Genomic DNA, 20,928 nt, shown 5'->3' on the forward strand with positions numbered 1-20,928 from the left:
GGCAAACTGACACAGGCTGCTCGGCCCAATTTTTTTAGTGAAGTATGCCTGCTGGACCACATAGCTGCAGCCAGAAAGCAGTCGAAGCGTCAATGACTAGTAGTATGGGACATATTGAAGATATCGAAATTACCCCTGTGGAGGGTCAGAAATCAAGTGAAAGTATATGCAAGGCTTTTGGTGCTTTCTTTATGAATGTTTGCGATTGGATTGGAGCAAACTTAAATTAGCCTGCAAGGTTGTCTTCTAAGTACCGACGAAGGGAATAGTTATCCGTTTGTACAATTAAATAACGCTGGATCGAGACATGGTGAGACAAAAGGTGCTTGAATTTTCCTTTTGTAGGCAATCTAAGCTGCGTAGTAGTAGCTCGAGAATACTTTAGCCATTCCAGTTGGCGCTGTAAAAAATGATTTATGGTTTTAATTCGAAGTTGAAGTGAACTGATGGGTTTCTCGAACATAGCGTGCCTCGCCATACGGACAGTCGATTGCTACCGTTACGTGATCAGGGGTGTGCTATATTGTCGATAAAGGCTACTGAGGGCCACTATGATACATTTCATCACTTTCAATTGAGTGGCTGTCGATCTAAACAACAAAACTTTTCTCTCAGGTGATTGCTACTATGGTGTTTGTGAATTAACTATGTAAATACTCTACATGACACGCCGTCGTGTTAGCAGCCATGAGCAATTCGTTTTTTGGAGGCCTTTTTCAGAGGGGGATGAAAGTAGCAGCAAACATTTTCATAAGAAATGCGCGCCTAACTATTTTTTTACGCATTAATGAATGGCCATATTTGAATAGAACAACACACCAGAGTAATAGGAATCATGATGACAGCTTCGCTGGGCAGTGTCTTTCTAACATCGGATAACATGTTGACGCCAATTACCAAATTTTTCTTCCACGTAAAATGCAATACCTCTCGTAGCTAAATACTAAAGGAATGTTAAGCGTTTAGCGAAGCATCATACACAACTTCGCGCGTTGAATTTGCAGATATTCTTTTTTTAGTCAAAATTTCCCGATAGACACGGCGCATATATGCATTGCAAAAACTTGTAGACCCCTTTAACGCTACTTAGCTACTACTACTCACACGCTTTTGAAGAAGAAACTGTGGTTAAGGTATTGCAGCTGAAAGAAGCCGACTTATTCTTCAATACGTACGGCTCGAGCCACCTATACCCCAAGCATACACGAAGGGAACGAGCGCGCGCGGCAGCCGAGCGAGCCGGAGCGAGCGGCGTCCTGGCCGTGACGTCACTCGCGAGAGGGCGCCATTCCTCTTTCTCGGGGCTAATAGTAGCGGCGCCTGGTGGCGGTGCGGGAAACGACATCTGGGTCGTACCAGCTTGGGTCCTATTGAGCCCGGGCTGTGGCGAAGCACGTTTCTAGGCCGAGTTTTGCGTCGATTCGCACTTTTTTATGCCCTGTTGCGAGTGCGAAAAGACTCGTCACTTCTCACAGACCACGCCGACCACGCTGCGAGCTCGCCGCAGCCTAAAGTTTAACGAAAACGGACTCTCCGTGTGCCATGGGACGTAATGCTGGGAGCAGAAGGAATCGGTGATGCCGATCCGGAGAGACCTAGCCCAGCCTCGAAAAGGCGTCACCGTCATTACTTCTGCGTCGTGGGCTGCGTTGAACAAGAAGGCCTGAATCCCAACATCAGATTCTACCGTTTTCCTTCAAGGCCTCACGAAGTGGAGTGTCGGGCGCGCTGCATAGCTGCAGTTCGTCGCGCTGAGTAAGCGAAACTTCGTGCCATGCTGACTGCTTCGCCTGTCTTGAAGCTTGCTTGATTATCTGCGTTCGAAATTTCGGTCTTTTGCACCTACAGTCCCGACAGCAGACCGATATAGCAGCAGGCATGGCTGGTAATTCACGATTCGAGACCCGGCCACAGCGAAAATTAACAATTCGACCGATGCGAAGTGGTGAAGTGTGTGCAAATGAGCACAAATGGTCGCGCTCATTAGATGACAATTCACTACTCCACTACGAGCAGCACAGGTTAAGAGAGTTAAATGCGCTCATCCTTGATCTCAAGCCAGCACGTTGAGGCAGCGCAGCAAGGCAGTATTGATTGCAGCACATCGATGATCGAGCGCTGTCATTAAAAGCTACATCAAGCGAACAGCGCACAAGCTCGCGCTACAGCGCGATTCGCACGCACGTGCGAGCTCATATCTATTGCGTCAGTTTAGCGGCATGCAGTCAACAAAGATTGCAGGAGGCCCGCCGTTTGGCGGCATGTCGAAAGACCGCTGCCGTCGCGGCGCGTACGATCGTTGTTAGATATGGAGCTGTTTCCTGCGATTACTTCGAGTTCCCCAGACCACTTCGAAACGCAGCACAGCTAATTGAGGAATGCAGAAGCAGGAAAGCGCATTCCAGAGGAGACACGTGCAAACAAGTTTGCGGCCCCCAGGTCGCGTGCCGCCGGGATTAGAAGGGGCCCTGGGACAATGGAGCTCAATCATCCTCTCTTCGGCTTTGAAGAAGACATTTGCTACCGCTGTGGGGCCGTAGCACCGGGAGCAGGTGGGCCTCGGACAATGGAGCATGAGCAGCCCTCCCCTTCTCCTCGTTAGAAGTGCATTGCCAGTCTGCGAGGCAAGACCGCAGAGAGCCGCCAGGTGTGACACCGCGACACGGGCGCCTACCATTGGCTGAAAGTGGCGTCATCGGAGCGGACTCTCCCATTGGTCAAACATGACGTGATTTCCAGTGCTCGAAGGGTTTATAAGCAGCCTTCCAGAGAGACCTGAGCATTCTGGGACATGCCCTGATTCCCTGATTCACCTCTCTCGAACTTCTTGCCGCGGGCCGCAGCGTCCGAGTTGCTGCCGGCCCGTAATGACTGTACGACTGTTACTGGACGCTCACCTCCTTGTATATAATGTAGAATAAATACTCCCAAGTTGGGTTTTCATCCCGAAGTCCGTCCTTGAACCCCTACATCTGGTGGCAGCGGTGGGATCGCCTCCGAACGCATCAGCTGGTGGCAGCGCTACGGATCAACCTTCGTCGAGAGAGATCATAAGGAACCGGGAAGAGCGAAGAAGAGAGAGCCTTCGTCGAAAAAGGTCCGAAGAAACTGGGAGTAGCGAAGAAGGAGCGAGCCTTCGACCCAGGGAGTCCGGAGGAACCGGGAACAGCGGACAAATGAACCGGATGGCAGGGTGCTGTAACCGTAAGTGAGCGCGTGGTTTTTTTCCTTATGATTCGCCAGACTCAAAGGTTGTGTGTTCAATTTTGATAGTTCTGGGAATCGGGAATTTGTTGCATTGTGTGTTTGCACAGATTAATTAAGGAAAACAGTTTTAACCACCTGTCGGGGCAGCTGCCATGGATCTTAGAGAGTTGACGAGGTTAGACTTGTTGTTGGTGTGCGACGATTTGGGAGTTGAGGCGGACGAACGGATGGAAACGCCAGCTATCATAAAGGCGATTAACGATAGTGGCAATGATGAGAAAAGCATTGAGCTTGCTTGGGAGGTGATACAGGAGCCACGGGAGCGTGCGCGGCGTGTACGTTTGCGAGAGCGTCGTGAACTTAGGAGTGAGCGTCTGCGTGAAGAACGCGAGAATGAACGGAAGCAGGAGCTTCAAGAACTTGCTCTTAGGTGTGAGCGTCACGGACGTGAGAATGAGCGCGAACGCGAGTATCAGGAACGTAAGCTTGAGCGTGAGCAAAAGTATGAGAGAGAGAAGGCAGCACTGATCAAAGAGATACAGCATTGTGATCAGTTATTGGCACAGAGACAACGGCTGTCTGAGAATTCTGTACGTAGTACAGAGCGAAAGAATGAGGCAGCATCGAGCGGATTTTCGCCAGAAGCCGCCGAGAAGAGTAGTGCCTGTGAGATTAGCTGCAGATTCTTAAGTGAAGGGAAAAGGCTAGCTGCTAACGATGCCTTAGTGGCAACAGAGGCCGTTAAAGGCCGTAGGGAGAGCGACGAGGTGCTGTGCCAACCAGTGGCGTAGCCAGAAATTTTGTTCGGGGGGGGGGGGGGGGCTACGCCACTGGCCCCATATATATATATATATATATATATATATATATATATATATATATATATATATATATATATATATATATATATATATATATATATATATATATATATATATATATAATATGGGTCCAGTGGCGTAGCCAGAAATTTTGTTCGAGGAAGCTTTAGCTCGGGTGCTCCTATTTAAATACATGTAGAAGGGGAATTCGTTTTTCCCTGCAACCACTTCACCAAATTTGAGGAGGTTTGTTGCATTTAAAAGAAAAAGTTTAAGTCTAGTGACTACTTGTTTCGAATTTTTCCTTTAAGTGGTCAATTATTTATTAAAAATTGGGCAATTCTAAAATTTTCAGAAAACGAAACTATCAAGTTTAAAACTCCGTGACTCAACCACGAAAAATGATATCACAATTCTGTGCATTGCATATAATAGTACATCTACAGCGGACAAAATAGATATGTTACACATGAATCTAAAAAAAATGTAGTATTGTGGAAATACGGCTTGTGCAGAACCCTTGTACACAACGTAACCAATTCACGTAAGATACAAATTGACATAGCAAACTTGTCTGCTTTGACTGTTATAATAGATGCCGTTTACAGAACCACAATGTCTGTTCTTCATGCATAGCTATTAGTTTGTAAACGTCGTGCTTCTATTTTTTCAAACTTCCGAATTTTTCAAAATATTTTAAACAAAATTCAGGCCCTAAATCAAAGTTGTGTTTCCAACAGAACTAGGATTTAACTTTCTCTCTCAAATGCAACGAATTTCAACAAAAGCGATTAGCAGGATTATCTAAGAAAAGCGTTTCTGCGTTTTACAAGTATTTGAATAGGCCGCGTCGGATTGGGCCCGAGCTAAAGCTTCCTCTTAAACAATTTGTCAAGGGGTCAAATCCATGAATAATAACTGCATTGTTATTGCCAAAGATGCTGCAAACGAATTCTTGAACGCTACGCACAGTCAAAACAATAAAATATGTATTTTTTCATAAAAGAAGATACTCGTATGTGCCAAAAATTTTGCCCATAATAACTGGTATCAATGCTTCCATATTTTGTCTGTTTAAGTAAAGAAAATATCACACGAACTTTAGAAATATATCAGTTCGAAACCAGGAAAGCAGTGCATGCCACTGATATGAAAAATTAAAAGGCAATGAACTGAACAAGTTGAGGACAAATATGTTAACGAAACTTTGTCATTTAAGAACCGTGCTTAAATTCTTGTATATATGCAATGGCCAGTGAAAAATCTCAATGACGCTGTAATTTGTTTTAATGTATTACGCAGGAGCAGCTGTCACCGATCGTGTATCGTGAGTAATTGCACCGAAATCATAGTCGCAACAGAGGGCACGTATAAAAAGCAGGAATTCTGCAAGATATACGAGGGCAAGTCAAATTAATGTGAGCCAACAACGGGGTACTTTATTTAAAAGTAGTCTTCATGAGAATTTAGACATTTGTCCCATTGACTAACGAGTCGCGTGATTCCCGTCTTATAAAACTCCTTGGGTTGCTGCTTCAAGAAGTCTGTATCTGGTTCCCTTGAGCTCTTTTTTCGGTTGCCCCAAAATGTAGAAGTCGCAAGGTGGCAGGTCTGAGCTGTATGCCGGATGCTGCAGCGTTTCCCACTCGAACTTTGCCAGTTTTGTATTAACCACATAAGCGACGTGGGGACAGGCATTGTCGTGGAACAAGATGACCCCATTCGTCAATTTTCCACGTTGTTCGTTCTTGATTGCGACACACTGCCGTTCTGGCGTTTCACAATATCGGAAACAATTGATAGCCTCTCAAGATTTAGCAAATTCTATCAGTAATGGACCCTGACGACCGAAAAAAAAGTCAACAACACCTTTTCAGCGGAAATGATGGCCTTTGCGTTCTTTGGGCGTGGTAAATTCGAATGTTTCCACTGTAAGCTTTGCCGTCGTGTTTCAGGCTCGTAGTAGTGGCACCAAGGTTCGTCCCCGATCACAAATGCAAACAAGAAGTCGTCATCCTCATTGTGATACCCGATCAGATGAGTCAAGGCAGCGCGAAACTTCTCCGTCTTCTCGCTATGGATCAAAATCATGGGGATCCATTGCGCACCAAAGAGCCGATAACCGAGAAGCTCATGAATTATGGCGTGAACCGAACCGTGACTGATGTTCAGACGGTCTGCCAGTTCATCGATGCTTATCCTCCGTTCTTGTTTCATCAGCTCTTGAACCTTTGAAATTGTGTGGGGGGTGATTGCACGATGGCTTTGGCCCGGTTTTGGAATGTCTTTACAACGTCCTTTAAACCGTTTGCTCCAACGCTTCACAGTGGTCAATGAAATGCCGTGTTCAACGTAAACGGCAGCCATACGGCGAATAATTTCTCTTTTGGAAACACCTTTTGCTGTCAAAAACTTCGCGACACCGAGCTGTTCAACTTTTGAAGTGTCCATTATGTGACGCAACCATATTCAACCCAGTGTATGAGAGCATTAAGGAACAGTTATCTTCACACCTGCGTGTTACTTTTGTAAATGAGACATGCCGTTCTCCTACGCGCATGCCTCGCAGATAATGAACCGAACCATTATTGCGCGGTTAGGGTAGGCGCACTCTCATTTGACTCGCCCTCGTACATTAGAAATGCAGATACAATGGGATATACAAATGCGAAAATACGGCTTGATAAAGGACAAAAAAGTGTCACTGGAAACAAAGTTCACTGCATGTATACACAAAACCTCGCAACAAGATATTTAAGTATACGTATAAGTCTCCAATGAGTCTATGTATGTAAGAAAAAGTAACTGTATTTAATGCGTCAAGCAAGGCAAATAAACATGTTGCACAATCATAGATTCACAGAATCCTAGATTCCGCCCCCATTCCATCCACTCCCCCCGATGTATTGCGCGCGACGGAAGGTGGCGCGCTTGCTCCCCGCTTTTCTCCTTTGCGCACACAAGACTGAGCCACCATCGTCGGCTCACCCATTCCACCTCCCCTCCTAGGCTTTCACTCGCACATACAGCATGCAGCGCGTGGTCACGATTTTATCACCCTTGGACTTTATACGAAGCATGAGGGCGATGGCAGGAATGCGCCTGGAGTGTCCATATAATTGCTTTCGCAATAATATGATAAACCTATCCGGCAACTGAAGCGTCCCGTCGCCCATTACTTTCCGCAAAAGAAGTATCAAAATCGAAGTTTCACCATGCGACAATTCGCTGCGCCGCAACAATGTATTTTTTTTTTCTGTGCGGTGGAGGCACCGAAATGAAAAAAAGAACGCATAGGAAACTATGTTGGCCAGAATCGAATGCCTACATCGGGCACCTAATGGGGACACGGAATTAATACCGAAGAAAACATGAGACGATTGGCCCACTGAGAACCATACGCATACTGCTCAGTATCCTACACCGGCGAAACAAGACTTTCCAGAAAGGTTCCGCTCAAGGAACGCGGTGCAATCCTTCGAGTCCCCACAGTGATGGCGGCGAGCGACCATTCTTTTTTTTTCTCGTCTGCTAGCCAGAAAGCTTCCAAAACTCTGTCAGGTGAAAATCCACTCGGCCAGAGCAAACCGAACGCCCACCGAAGTGCACCGCGTGGTGGTCGGGGCCATACGAGAAAAACATATGCGCTCTGGCTCGCTCTGGCAGCCCGCGGGTAGGGTAGCGAGAACAAAAAAAAAATTGAAGGGGCTCAATGTGTCCTCAGCGAATAAAAGTCAAAGTAGAAAAAATAAATAAGAACGTAGTTACTTTGGCTGGCTTTAGTGTCTTGACATGGATGTTCTGGCGTAGGTTAAAAAAAATGTTGATATTTTTTATGTGACATGACGGCACAAATGAACCACCCCAACGCATCGCCTCATTGGACCTCGCTGCGTGCTTTGTCAACTCGTCTGCTAGTGTGTTGATTTGGCTTGTCTCGTGTATGTTCCGATGTAAGACTTTAGAAAAGTCAATGGACCTTTGGCGTCAAATGTTTAAAACAACATTAAACCCACAATGTTCCGCAATTGAAAATTTAAAGCACAACTTTGGAAATGTCAATGCACGTTTCACATCAAGAGCTTATTAGATTTATCCCCATAAAGTTTCGCAATTGATATCCATGCGCTCCATAGATTCCGTGGCCTCAGTGAGATGCCGCGGCGAGCCCGCTCACAGTTAAAGCGCCCTTGAAACTTTGTGCTCGGATGGGACTGCTTGGCGTTATGTGACTGCCGGTGTATGGGCGTTGCCACGAAATCCAGCCCGAGTTCGCAATCTTTACGGTTAAATGTCTTTTCGAGCGTCAAAAAGACATTCTAGACAAAATCCAGAGTGATTTCCGGCGCCGGGGGTCGCTTTGGTCGGCGGTGCATGGACAGCACGAAAAAATTTCGGGGGGGGCTGAAGCCCCATAAGCACCCCCCCCCCCCCCCTGGCTACGCCCCTGGTGCCAACAGATGACTGTAGAGACAGCTAGGCCAGCTGCGAACAAATTGGCACAGTTACCGAGCGTGTGCGTCGCTGGTAATGTTAGCGAGGTTGCTAGCGAAGGAAAGGGTACTGTTGACGCGACAGACGCGAGCACCCATGTCAGGTCAGATGTGCGTGCAGAAGTGAAGTGCGAGCTGAGCGGTGCAGTTGAGGGTAATTCTCAGGATGGCGAGCTCCGTAGTCCACGAGAGAACAACTGCATTGTTCAGGGATCGGTGCGGCTCTCCGCCAGTCTAGATAGCCTAGATAGGGATGGTTCAGTTATTAATCATTCGGACTGTGCGCGTGAGACAGCGATCGATACCGACAGGCTGTGTGCCGATGCACAGCGTGAGCTGGGCAATGTAGTAGAGGGCAGTTCGCAAGAGTGCGAGTTGTCTAACTTGAGTAAAGCCTGCTGCATTGTGCCAGAGTCGGTTGCGCTGTCCGCCAGTCGAGGCAGAGAGAGTGTTGATTTAAATGTAAATCACTCAGACTGTGCGGGTAAGAGACCGATCCGGGCCGACGAAATGTGTACCGGCCAGCACGAGGCACGAGAAGGCGACATGAAGGCGAGTGCAAAGAGAAAGCGCCGTAAAAAGAAGCGCGGTAAAGACCGAAAGTCGGTAATTAATGTAGCGCCGCCAAAGATGGCGAGAACCCCAAATGGGCAGGGCGCGAGGAGAAGAAAAGTGCGGTCGTCACTGACGATGTTGACGCATCGAAAACGTTCGAGCCACCGGTCAAAAGGGGACCGCGAAGAATGTTCTGCACGGACGCGGACAAAGGGCACGAGGCTGTTAAACTCCTCGTCGTTCCGTAGTTCTTTTCATAGCTCAGCGTGCAGTTCGAAGAAACGCAAGGTGGTAGGACGAGACCAGGTGGGGAGTAGCGACGCGGTCAATCGAGTTTGTGTTGAAAGCGGGGCGCGAGGACGCAAATTGGCAGGAGACCGTAACGTCTTGGGGGAGCTGATAGTTAGTCAGCCCTTTTGTTGTCTCTCGGCAGCCAGAGTAGCTTTCAAGCCACGCCCACCTCGAGTCAGACTCAAAGTATGAGTCAGACATTAGCGTTTGGAAAGGGAGGCCAAGAGAGCTTCCGTAGAAGTAAATGGTGTTGTTTTTTTATTTTTGAGCATCGGAAAGTTTTCGCGATTTGAGACTGAGATTTCTTTCAATGTGTAAGGTTTGAGCTTTGTTTGTGTTTTCGTTTGAGAAGCTCGAGATTTGAAAGATGCGTTTTAAGTAAACATGTAGTCTCGCGAGATGCTCATTAATAAGTAGATAGGCTTTTTTTTGTGTGTGTTTGAGTAAACTGAGGGCCAAGGTTATTGTCGAAAGGCCTGTGGTAAAGCGCGTGTGTTATTTAACCTTTTCTTTTTAAGTGTTTTTTGAATTTTCTAAGGTTAAGCGCGTAGATTTTCAGTGAGTGCATGAGTTGCACTGAGAAGCGTTCTTAGTTCCATTAGCGCATGTCCTGTGTGGACGGAAGGAAGCAGATTTATGACTGGGTTGCTTGTGTGTTGAGGGCAGCCGTATTCTGACTTCTCTATAAGTACGCGTGGAACGAGTTATTAAAAGACGCCTTAGTTTAAGGGTTCTGCGGAGTTTGTAAGTCCCACGAGTTTAATTGTTCGTTTAAGTCACGTGTCCTAGAGGGACTAAAGGAAGAAACGTGAGTAAGCGTAATGAAGAGTTTGCCTACAACGCAAGTACGCGTTTTGTTTAGTGACCACAAGGCTAGGGCGCTTGTGATTACGTGCTTGTGAGGTTGACCAGATTGTTCAGTGGCACCATTACGTGCGATAAGTACGCCACTGCGATAGATTGTAAACATGCTGTTCGTGTAGTTAGGCCACTTAAGTTATGTTCGGCTGTTTTCATTTCTTGTTTGCATCGTTAGCGACCCTTTTGTTTTGCAACAACAATAGTACTCTGGTCTTGTCGGCATTCGAGGAGAAATGGATGGCTGTTTGGAAGGGTGGTTGGAACTGCTTTGTCAAAATTGGGGAAATAAAATATCAGGGTTCATTTTGACTCAGTATTAGCCTGGCGAGTCAGGGGTGAAGAGCCTGCGCTTACGCGTGGTGCAGCGCTGTGTTGTTTGGTTTGTTTGACGTATGTTCTCCAGGGCCCAGGATACCGAGGGTTGTCAATCGAGGCTCGACCCCAGTACCCTGCAGCTTCTTTCAGCGTTCCTCATGGCCAGCGAATTGAGTTCACCGGCCATTCAGAACAACCGGGGCGAGGACGAGCTGTTAGATATGGAGCTGTTTCCTGCGATTACTTCGAGTTCCCCAGACCACTTCGAAACGCAGCACAGCTAATTGAGGAATGCAGAAGCAGGAAAGCGCATTCCAGAGGAGACACGTGCAAACAAGTTTGCGGCCCCCAGGTCGCGTGCCGCCGGGATTAGAAGGGGCCCTGGGACAATGGAGCTCAATCATCCCCTCTTCGGCTTTGAAGAAGACATTTGCTACCGCTGTGGGGCCGTAGCACCGGGAGCAGGTGGGCCTCGGACAATGGAGCATGAGCAGCCCTCCCCTTCTCCTCGTTAGAAGTGCATTGCCAGTCTGCGAGGCAAGACCGCAGAGAGCCGCCAGGTGTGACACCGCGACACGGGCGCCTACCATTGGCTGAAAGTGGCGTCATCGGAGCGGACTCTCCCATTGGTCAAACATGACGTGATTTCCAGTGCTCGAAGGGTTTATAAGCAGCCTTCCAGAGAGACCTGAGCATTCTGGGACATGCCCTGATTCCCTGATTCACCTCTCTCGAACTTCTTGCCGCGGGCCGCAGCGTCCGAGTTGCTGCCGGCCCGTAATGACTGTACGACTGTTACTGGACGCTCACCTCCTTGTATATAATGTAGAATAAATACTCCCAAGTTGGGTTTTCATCCCGAAGTCCGTCCTTGAACCCCTACATCGTGCGCTCGAGCAGCTTGTACATCGCGGCGCGTACCGTCGTGTGCTCGAGCGGTTCCGTACACATGATGTCTCCTTATCGTTGCTGTGGATTCATTTATAGCACGCATTTCCTCGCGTTTGTGCGCCTGAATCTAGCAGCTAGCGCGCGAACCTTACCTGTAGTTCCACTTCGTACGCGACTCGCTTCACTCGCGATTGACACCGTGCTAAAACTTCGCCGCCGAATTCTTGAACGGCGTACACGTATTCGGTACTGCATAATTTCTTGCCTTTACGCAGCGTGCCACCCCCGAAAAAATATTCGGCGCCCGATATACGCAGCAGGCCGTGCTACAACACAACCGAAAGTGGCGGGTCCATATTGTAAACGTGCTCTCCGAAGCACACGACCGAGCTTGGTACGACCCATTTTAGGACAGAGGGTGCTTTTTAGCACCTTTCTTGCAGTGCCCCCTGGGCAATGCAAGAGCCCCATGCCCCTGACTCACTAGTATGGCTTTGGGTTTCCGCTACCAGCCCTGGACATTCACCCAAGCTTGTGTCCAAGTACCAGGGTGCCTACCGTGTCGTCAATCAAACGTCTCCTGTGAACTATTTGGTAGAACCCCTTGAGCCGCCTTCCGATAAGCGCCGCCGAGGGCGCTGAATCATGCACGTTCAGCGGCTCAAGCCGTCCTTTGATTCACGTGTGCTGTCTTGCCCGAAGGTCGCCGAGACGGCTCCCCTTCTCCAGGGAGGCAACTGTACTGGAGAAGGACGAGCAACAGGCACTGCTTCGAGAAAGACGACGACAACGAGTGGTTGGCAGCCTTGTGCCTGTGTTGCCGAAGCTCTGTGTCCTCTCGCTGCGGTGCTCTGCTACCTGAGCGTTTCATCAATTGAACTATAACGCCTATTGACAATATATGTACTGTGGGGCTCGGAAAGCTGGTCAACTGAAACGTTGACCGCTAAAAGTCGCCCTCGTACCATGGTTCTCATGCACGTTAAGGAACCCCAGATGGTCAAAAAGTTAACCGCATACTCCCATTAGGACATCTCTCATTGCATTACATTATCACGTTACATTACGCATAATCGTTACATTATCTCGTCCTTGAACACTGACAGTTTCGCATTCCGCCCTCTTCAGAATGCCGCCACCTAAGCAAGGAACTGTAACCGCGACTTCGATCAGAGTAGCTCAACGTGTTTTCATCCGTGGCGCATAGACGGTTGTCTGTAATAGCACACTCAACTCCCACTTCCGAAGAACTGCCATCGCACGCGATCACCGTCATTTACATTGCAAGCAGCGCCAGTAGCGGTTTCCAGTTAGACAAAGTGCATCGCAGGCTGCTCCGGGGCTGTCCTGGGCCCGAGCCGCAGTGGCGTAGCAACAGGGGGGGGCCGGGGGGCCGTGGGCCCCAGGTGCGCGGGGCCAGTAGGTGGGAGGGGGGGGGGGGTGTCATATACGTCTGAAGACACCCGAAAATTGTCGATATCCCCGCCTTCCTCGACTACACCCAAGGGGGGGGGGGGGGGGGGGGTGACAGGAGAGTTAAGGGCCCCGGGTGCCAGACGACCTAGCTACGCCACTGCCGAGCCGACTGCGTATTCGCACATCCACCCCCACGTAAACTGCACGCGGGCTTCTGAGTCCCGTTATACCGTACTCCTCCAACAACGTCTCGTTTTCTTGGATTGGCAACGCCTACTCGGCGTCAGCCTGTTACGCGTCCCGCAAAAAAATCTTAATCCATTTGGATTCAGCTTGGCGGGGTTAACGTTCATAAAGTAGCAATTATAAACTTTGCCATGTTGCGCTTCGTCAATGATGCGAAGGGCCCAATTATCACTAGGATCAGCCGCTCGCGAGTGGTGGTTGACGAGAAAGCAAAATTATCGATCGAAATTAATGGCTACGTTACATCACCTAGCTCTCATAAAATCACGTTTTTGGCACAGCGCAGTACGCTCGAAGACAAGGAAGGTGACGAGCTACGGCAACAGAAAGAATTCGGCTGCGTAATATTTTCGGTGGCCCGGCCTACAAAATTAAACCTAAGGTACTTTTAGAAAGAGAAGCTCTACGGTCATGCCTTGGGCTACCTAGATTTGTTGCCAACGTTGTTCTTTATCAGGAAGCTCATATACCCACCCTAGATTGCAGATTCCTCATACTTACGGTACAGACATTTTTAGAAATTTATGATTATTTCAAAAGGCGTACGCAATATATATTTATCACTGAACCGTCTGAGTTTTTCCAAGTATCGTGGTCGAGATTCCACAGTCCTCAGGTAATATTCGTACAAGAACAGTTACAAAAATTGGATGTGTCCCTACACCATGTTTACCATTCAAATGATGCCTTACCAGACCTCAAAATTCAATTCGATAACATATTTCCAAATCATGCTAAGCTATTACCAAGGCGAGATTTAATTAATATCTTAAACGGCCACCTACACCAGCTAACCACTGACAATGTAATAGCTACGGACGCTTCTGTGTGCAATGAGAAGGCAGGAGTGGGAATCTTCTCTGAATCTCTTCAGTGGTCTTACTCCCTTCGCCTTCCCGACTTCACACCTATATTTCAGGCAGAATTATTAGCGCTAATACTAGCATTACGAAAACTGCCCCAAAATGACCCATTAGCTGTTATTGTGACCGACTCGCTATCTGTATGCACAGCACTAACTGCATCTTTAAGTTCAGCAATTCAAAGAACATTTCGTTCGATGGTACCTCCGTACTTACGAAAAGTACGTTTGCTTTGGGTACCCGGACATCATGGGTTGCATTTGAATGAAATGGCTGATTCTCTCGCACGAGCTTCCCTGAACGGCCCTATCATATCTGTTTTGCCGACATCGGCTTATGTCACCGCGGCTAGGTACAGAAACTTCGCTATATCTCAAAACTCTGCAATATCCATGCTAACACCCTCTTCTGATTTCCACCATCTTGGCTTCCCATGGAATACTAATTGGTGTCCTTCAAGGCAATTGGAAGTTTCCTTTACAAAATTGAGAGGTCGCATACCTCCTCTAAATTTTTACTTACACAGGTCTGGTCTCGCAGTGTCCCCTCTATGTTCTTTTTGCAGTGAGCCTGAAAGTATCGAACATTACTTTCTCTCGTGCCGCCGCTTTCTAAGACAAAGAAAACTATTAGAATACTCATTTACTAAACTTAGCATTTCGCTAACCTCGCCAACCATTCTTTCTTTTGGGGCTACTTCACTGGGATCCAGCCACAGGGATGCTTTTCTGGCAGTTTACAATTTTATCAGACACAAAAAGAGTACCTTGCTGAATTTCTAAAATTACCCATAATTTATATTATTTCATTTCTTCACGTTTACTTACTTTATCGGAATTCCTAACAATAATTAATTAAACTTCTAAATTACAGTACTATCGTCCCACGCTCCACTATACAAATCTAGTTTGTCTCTACTGCTAACCATACGGAAAACCGCCTGCTTCTTGGCCAATCCCCCATAGTGGGTACGCGCCACTGTCTGGGACACAAGACAAGAACGCGCGTTAACGAATAAACTACTGCGCCCTTTCTACGGCAGCCGCAGCGTCCGTTGTGCGGCTCGGTAGGCCGGTAGCTTTGAATTTGACGTGTGAAGCAGCCGCCGCCAATGAGCGCGGCCCACGGTTAGCCCGAGTCGTTTCCCTCTCCACACGTTAGCGCAGAATCAACGTGGCGTTGGTGCGCTCCGCGCGCAACTCTCTCTTCCACGTTGACGGTAGAAAGAAGAAGCCACCGAGAACGAACGCCGAGGGAGCCTCTTTGTGTCCCGTGTTCTTCGAGGCGTTGGGCAGTCTTCTGTTCCGTAACTACTTCGCGGGTGCGCGCTTCTGTAGACTATGGCCGGCAGCACGAAGCTTCACGACGCAGTGCGCCACGACAGATGCCGGCTCATCGCTCGGCTCGTCGCCGAAGGTAAGCGCGGTTTGCTGTCGGCGTGTTCTCGCTCGATCGGCCACGTTCGGCGTCTTCTTGCGATAAGCTATCCGTCGTGCTTAAGGCAATGCCTCTTGTTGGGCTATGGCGTTGTAGCTACCAGCCTCTTTGTGTTTCGTTTTCACTTCAGTGCATTCTGTGATAAGTGTGCAGACGAACGCGGTCACAATGTTTAATCATGGTGAGCGGGCTTATTCGAAAAAGGGAACCCGTCCTGCCGCAGCAGCATTGCGTTGACTCTTGTAGGTAACGCTTCAGACTTGTTATTAACGTAGTTATTAGTGCCATGCCTCGCCTTAACAAGTGTAGGCGATGGCTGCGTGCTGAAACGCCGCTGTTTTGTGTGTAACGGTCATACGCATGGGACGTGGAGCTGTAGTGTTTTTCGACGATGGTTGACGCTTTACTTCGATGTCAAGTACCTATTTCCGTGCGCGCGAGCTCGTTCGTCGTGTGAATGGGGTTGCTAGCGCCGGTCATTCATTCGTTTCAAGTGGTTGCGGCAGCGCTGTAGTGTCATAACGTGGTCGCGTTTTGTCACAGTTTGTGGCATGCTAATCACAGTGCGTGGTACGTTTGGTGCCAAATTGAGCTATAGTCGCAGCTCAGTAGCTTGTCGCAATATTACGTGTCCGCCTGGCCCACCTCTGCGGCGGCTCGTGGAGACGTGTACGGCGAGCGCGCTTGTGCCTGTCACAGCGTCTGTGGGGCCTCGGGTGTGCGCCTTACGGCTGAGGCCGCTACGCATGCGTGTTCGATTGGTTCAGTCGGTGCGTTCATTTGTGCATGAGTGATTCTGAGTTCAGTAAACAGGAAACGCGTGTTTACGTTCTCCTCGTCTCTTGTTGATCGTTGTCCTAGAGTTGATTTTCGTACTGGTCTGTACCGTTCATCGCGATTGCGTCGAATTAGCCGCCGCAATCGTATCTTTGTAGCTTTACTGCTTCCTTAATTCTGCCTGTCTCGCCCGCTTGTATAATGACCACTAATATAATGTCTCCGTTGGAAAGTTCTCCGTTGGAAAGTTTCTCCTTAAATTTTAAAATGCCTGCAGAATGTAAGGTGCTCGGATTCGTGAAACGTGTGCTTGTGGAAATTATAGTTAGTGCAGTAATCTGATAAACAATTTGAGAATTTTTGTGCAACTGAAGTGAGTCAAAATCCAGGCGCCTGCACACGACTGCCGCAGCTCGGAAACTCCTGTCCATGCACTTCAGCTGTGAAAATGCTTGGCCCCGCATGGAGAGGTTGGTCAAGACGAAGGATTGGCTGGCGCGGTCCGACTTGCCGGTTGGCCGGCACTGCAGTGTTAAGGAAGACGGTGTTTATGCGGGCCAGCCGGCTGATAGCCGTCGTGAACAATGGGCGCAGTGTCGCCTGCAAAGCATGAAAGCGCCGATCGCTGGCAGGCCCGTGTAGTGTCTGCCTGGAAATGCGCCAGCTGCTCCGCATAGGCCGGCACATGCACGTCTGCAGTCTCGCATTCCCTCGCACTCATTTAAACATCGCGATTGTGATTCGAGTGCCGAAGGGCGTGAATGGGCGCGAGTGAGCGCGAGGCTGTCGGCGAGTGGGCCTACTTTAGGAAAGCGAGTGCGTGCAGGGGAGAGTGAGTTGGCGTAGGAACGCATGCTGGTAGGGGCGGGCGAGTAGGTGCGAGTACCAGTCGCCGAAGGTGAGTGAGTGCCGGCGAGTATACGTGAGCGTGAGTACTTGTCACTCTGAGTTGGCGTACTTGTCACTCTGAGTACCGGGGAGTGCGTGCTGACGCGAATATGAAAACGGGTTAGTTGCCAGTGAACGAGAGTGGACGTGAGTACGAACTTGATTGAGTGCAGGGTGTCTATCAACCGGGAAAACCGGGAATTCTCAGGGATTTTTAGTATGGAAAAACTCAGGGAAAACTCAGGGAATTTGTGCCTCCATCAGGGAAAATTAGCTGTAGTTTTATCGAAAGGGTCGAAAGTCGCGGGAATGCTGGCTCGAGTAACAGGCAGGAATTATAACGAATCGTCATTGACGCCCTGTCGTCAGCTGGAGGAGTTGCCAGTGTAGAGTCAACGACCGACTTTCCGGATTCCCGATAATTTGGACGGCTACGCGGCATCACCACGTACCCCATAGAGTCAATGTATCAGAACGTCTGAAATTTCGGACGCAAGAACTCTTTGGCATCCGATTTTCCGGACGTTCTGCATGACCGCAGGTTCGAAACGGCATTAATCAAAGCCACCACCACTGCCATTTTGATTACCTCGCCGCCTCGAACCGGCGCTATCGCACGCCGATCCGCTGGCAGCCATAGCCACCACTGCGGCAACGCTTCGCCTAGCTGCTTCGACGTTTGCTTGCCGTTCGGTGCCGTGTTTCTTCATTTCTCCGCTGTCAGCAATAATTTTGGTTTCGAAGCTCGGAAAGCACGACGCATTCCATAATGCTGGTTCCTGAAAGTTAGTTTTGTCTCAGTACAGATGTGTGACGCGGTGAAGCATTAGCAAAAGTATTGCGGTGAAGCTTAACAAGCGTAGGAAGGGGCAATTGTCACGGGACACAGTATGTATTCCTTAATTTTACACGCATGCACCCGCCCTCTCCTGTCACAGTAGGAGCCCCGCTATGCCTAATAAGTGTACTGACAGGCATTCAGAGCTTTTCCAGACGTGCCTGTGTCGATTTGAGCCCTTAAGAGCAGTAAAAGACATGCATTTATTTTTTCGGACTGCCTGACTTTTCGGAAGTTTTCGCGGACCCTAGAGAGTCCGAAAAATTGGACGTTGACTCTAAACTGACCATGAGTGTGCTTCAAATGGTCCGTGGGGCGAACGCGCGACAGAAGGAGCATGAGAACAGAAAGGACCAACGCATTGAGGAATGAACGGGGAATGTAGTATGCGAGTGCTTCTTTGAAGGAGCCTGAGCTCTAAAAACACTCTTGGCTGACGCCGAGATGCAGGTGTCCCTCATACAAACCAAAATAAACTCTTTAAAGCAGTGAAACACAACACTGAGGCGTCATGCGCGGGCTGTATGTCAGGACAGTTGAGGTTGACATACGAGCTGTTGAGAGAGACTCAATTATGACAAAATTCGGGCCTCATACCACTGAGCTGGCTATCAGTTGGTATAAGTAGCTCATATTCGAAAATATTTGCTTCTGTATGCATCTCCTTTTTATTTGTATTTGAGAATGTCTTACTCGATTTGCAATTTCTTTCGAAGACATTTTATTTGCTGTGCATTTTACTAACCCCTCCCTTCTGTTCATTTTTTTTTTGAATAACATAAACACTACTCCTTAGTATTCAAATTGGATTAAGTCGGTTCTTTTAAAAAAAAATTCTTATGCTTACGAAAGAGTGAGAGCATCGGGCGATATGGTTCCAGCCCGTCTTGACATAAAACATATTCTGCATCACTCAGGGAATTTCGCACAGGCACTCAGGGAAAACCTGGAAAACTCACGGAATTTGGAAATGTCAACTTGGTAGACACCCTGTGAGTGCGAATAAATTTGAGCATCCGCGAATGCTCGTGAATATTGTTGCGGCGCAACCGAGAGTGGCGCCAAATACAGAAGACGACGACTTGACGTGTCGAGGTGAAATCGGTCTCGCCAGCCACCTCGTTTGTGTATCGTTGCCTTTCTTGTAAATGTTGTAAACACATATTTACCTGTGATACCCCGATTTCCGCAACGTAACAAATTGGTGGAGGTGCGGGGTACCCGCGAAAGACAACAACGCAGCTCCGCGTGACGGCCGAAACGGGTCGGCCCATGTCAACGCCTACAACCCCGACGGTTGTCCCGGATCCTGAGCCGGCAATGTTTGGGGCGCCGACCACCTCGACGTGGAAGGCGATCGCCGCGCGTGAGTGCCCAGAACGAATGGGACCCAACGATTGTATTGGCGTCATCGGGTGCACGTGCTGTGTTACAAGAGGCCGAAGACGATGACCATGAAGGCGCGAGCATGATCGGGCAGTGGGCAGCCGGAGAATTGCCCCTGAGCCAATTGGCGCGGAACTGGCGCCATTGTAAAGGGGGAAGCCGAGGCGAGAAGGCAGCAACGGTAGCCTGTCGGACCATGGGCACGGGTTCCTGCCTATGCCTGGTGTTTGTCTGCGGGGCGTCCACTACCGACTACAGCTTCTATGTTCCCGGCCTTCCCTCCTGGCTTACGCTCATGCTCCGTCGTGCCAGGTCGTCAAGCCTCCCCACTCCATCTAGGGTACCTCAGCAGCACTGCACTCGTACTCTGCACCATTGCGCCCGTGACCTCGCCCGACGCCCCGCTCCAAATCACGTCGTCATGATCAGCCTGGTTACGCCCACTGCAGGGCAAGGACCCCTCCCATACCTCTCCAACTACCCCGGTCATGCACTAATTGTGGCCATGTCGTCCCTGCAAACTTCTTAATCTCTTGTGCCAACCTAACTTTCTGCCGCCCCCTGCTACGCTTCCCTTCCCTTGGAATCCAGTCCGTAACCCTTAATGACCATCGGTTATCTTCCCTCCTCATTACGTGTCCTGCTCGTGCCCATTTCTTTTTCTTGATTTCAACTAAGATGTCAATAACTCGAGTTTGTTCCCTACCCAATCTTCTGTTTTCTTATCCTTAACGTTACACCCATCATTCTTCTCTCCATAGCTCGTTGCGTCGTCCTCAATTTAAGTAGAACCCTTTTCGCAAGCCTCCAGGTTTCTGCCCCGTAGGTGATTACTGGTAAGACACAGCTATTATACACTTTTCTCTTGAGCAATAATGGCGACCTGCTGTTCATGATCATAGAATGCCTGCCAAACGCACCCCAGCCCGTTCTTATTCTTCTGATTATTTCCGTCTCATGATCCGATCCGGATCCGCGGTCACTACCTGCCCTAAGTAGATGTATTCCCTTACCACTTCCAGCGCCTCGCTACCTGTCGTCAACAGTTGTTCTCTTCCGAGACTGTTAAACATTAGTTTTCCGCAGATTAATTTTTAGACCCACCCTTCTGCTTTGCCTCTCCAGGTCAGTGAGCATGCATTGCAATTGGTCCCCTGAGTTATTAAGCAAGGCAAGATCACCAGCGAATCGCAAGTTGCTAAGGTATTCTCCATTAACTGTTATCCCCAATTCTTCCCAATCCAGGTCTCTTAATATATCCTGTAAACACGCTGTGAATAGCACTGGAGAGAACGTATCTCCCTGCCTGACGCCCTTCTTTATCGGGATCTTGTTGCTTTCTTTATGGAGGACTACGGTGGCTGTGGAGTCGTTATAGATATATTCCAGTAATTTTACATACGGCTCGTCTACACCCTGATTCCGTAATGCCTCCGTGACTGCTGAGGTTTGGACTGAATTAAACGCCTTCTCCTCGTAATCCTCGTAATCGTAATCACATCGTGATGTGTAAACATTGATGACCTAATTCTGTAGTTTGCAGACTAGTTAGAGACTACATACTTAGCAGCGGTCCATATTAGTCTTTGCTGCCAGTTATATGTCGGTGAATTCATATAAAACATTGTTTGTGTGTGTGCGAC

The 20,928-nt window shown here is 48.7% G+C and overlaps 1 protein-coding gene across 1 annotated transcript in view; it reads left to right on the forward strand.

Annotated features, from left to right (window-relative positions):
* Positions 1-15,009: 15,009 nt before the first annotated feature.
* LOC139048655 (uncharacterized) overlaps positions 15,010-20,928 on the forward strand; it is a 117,461-nt gene continuing 111,542 nt past the window's right edge. Inside the window, exon 1 of the mRNA XM_070523137.1 lies at positions 15,010-15,375. Coding sequence (XP_070379238.1) covers positions 15,300-15,375 — 76 coding nt within the window. The 5' untranslated portion in view covers positions 15,010-15,299. The remainder of the gene's footprint in view (positions 15,376-20,928) is intronic.

This window comes from Dermacentor albipictus, chromosome 8, assembly GCF_038994185.2.
Source record: "Dermacentor albipictus isolate Rhodes 1998 colony chromosome 8, USDA_Dalb.pri_finalv2, whole genome shotgun sequence".
NCBI lineage: Eukaryota > Metazoa > Arthropoda > Arachnida > Ixodida > Ixodidae > Dermacentor > Dermacentor albipictus.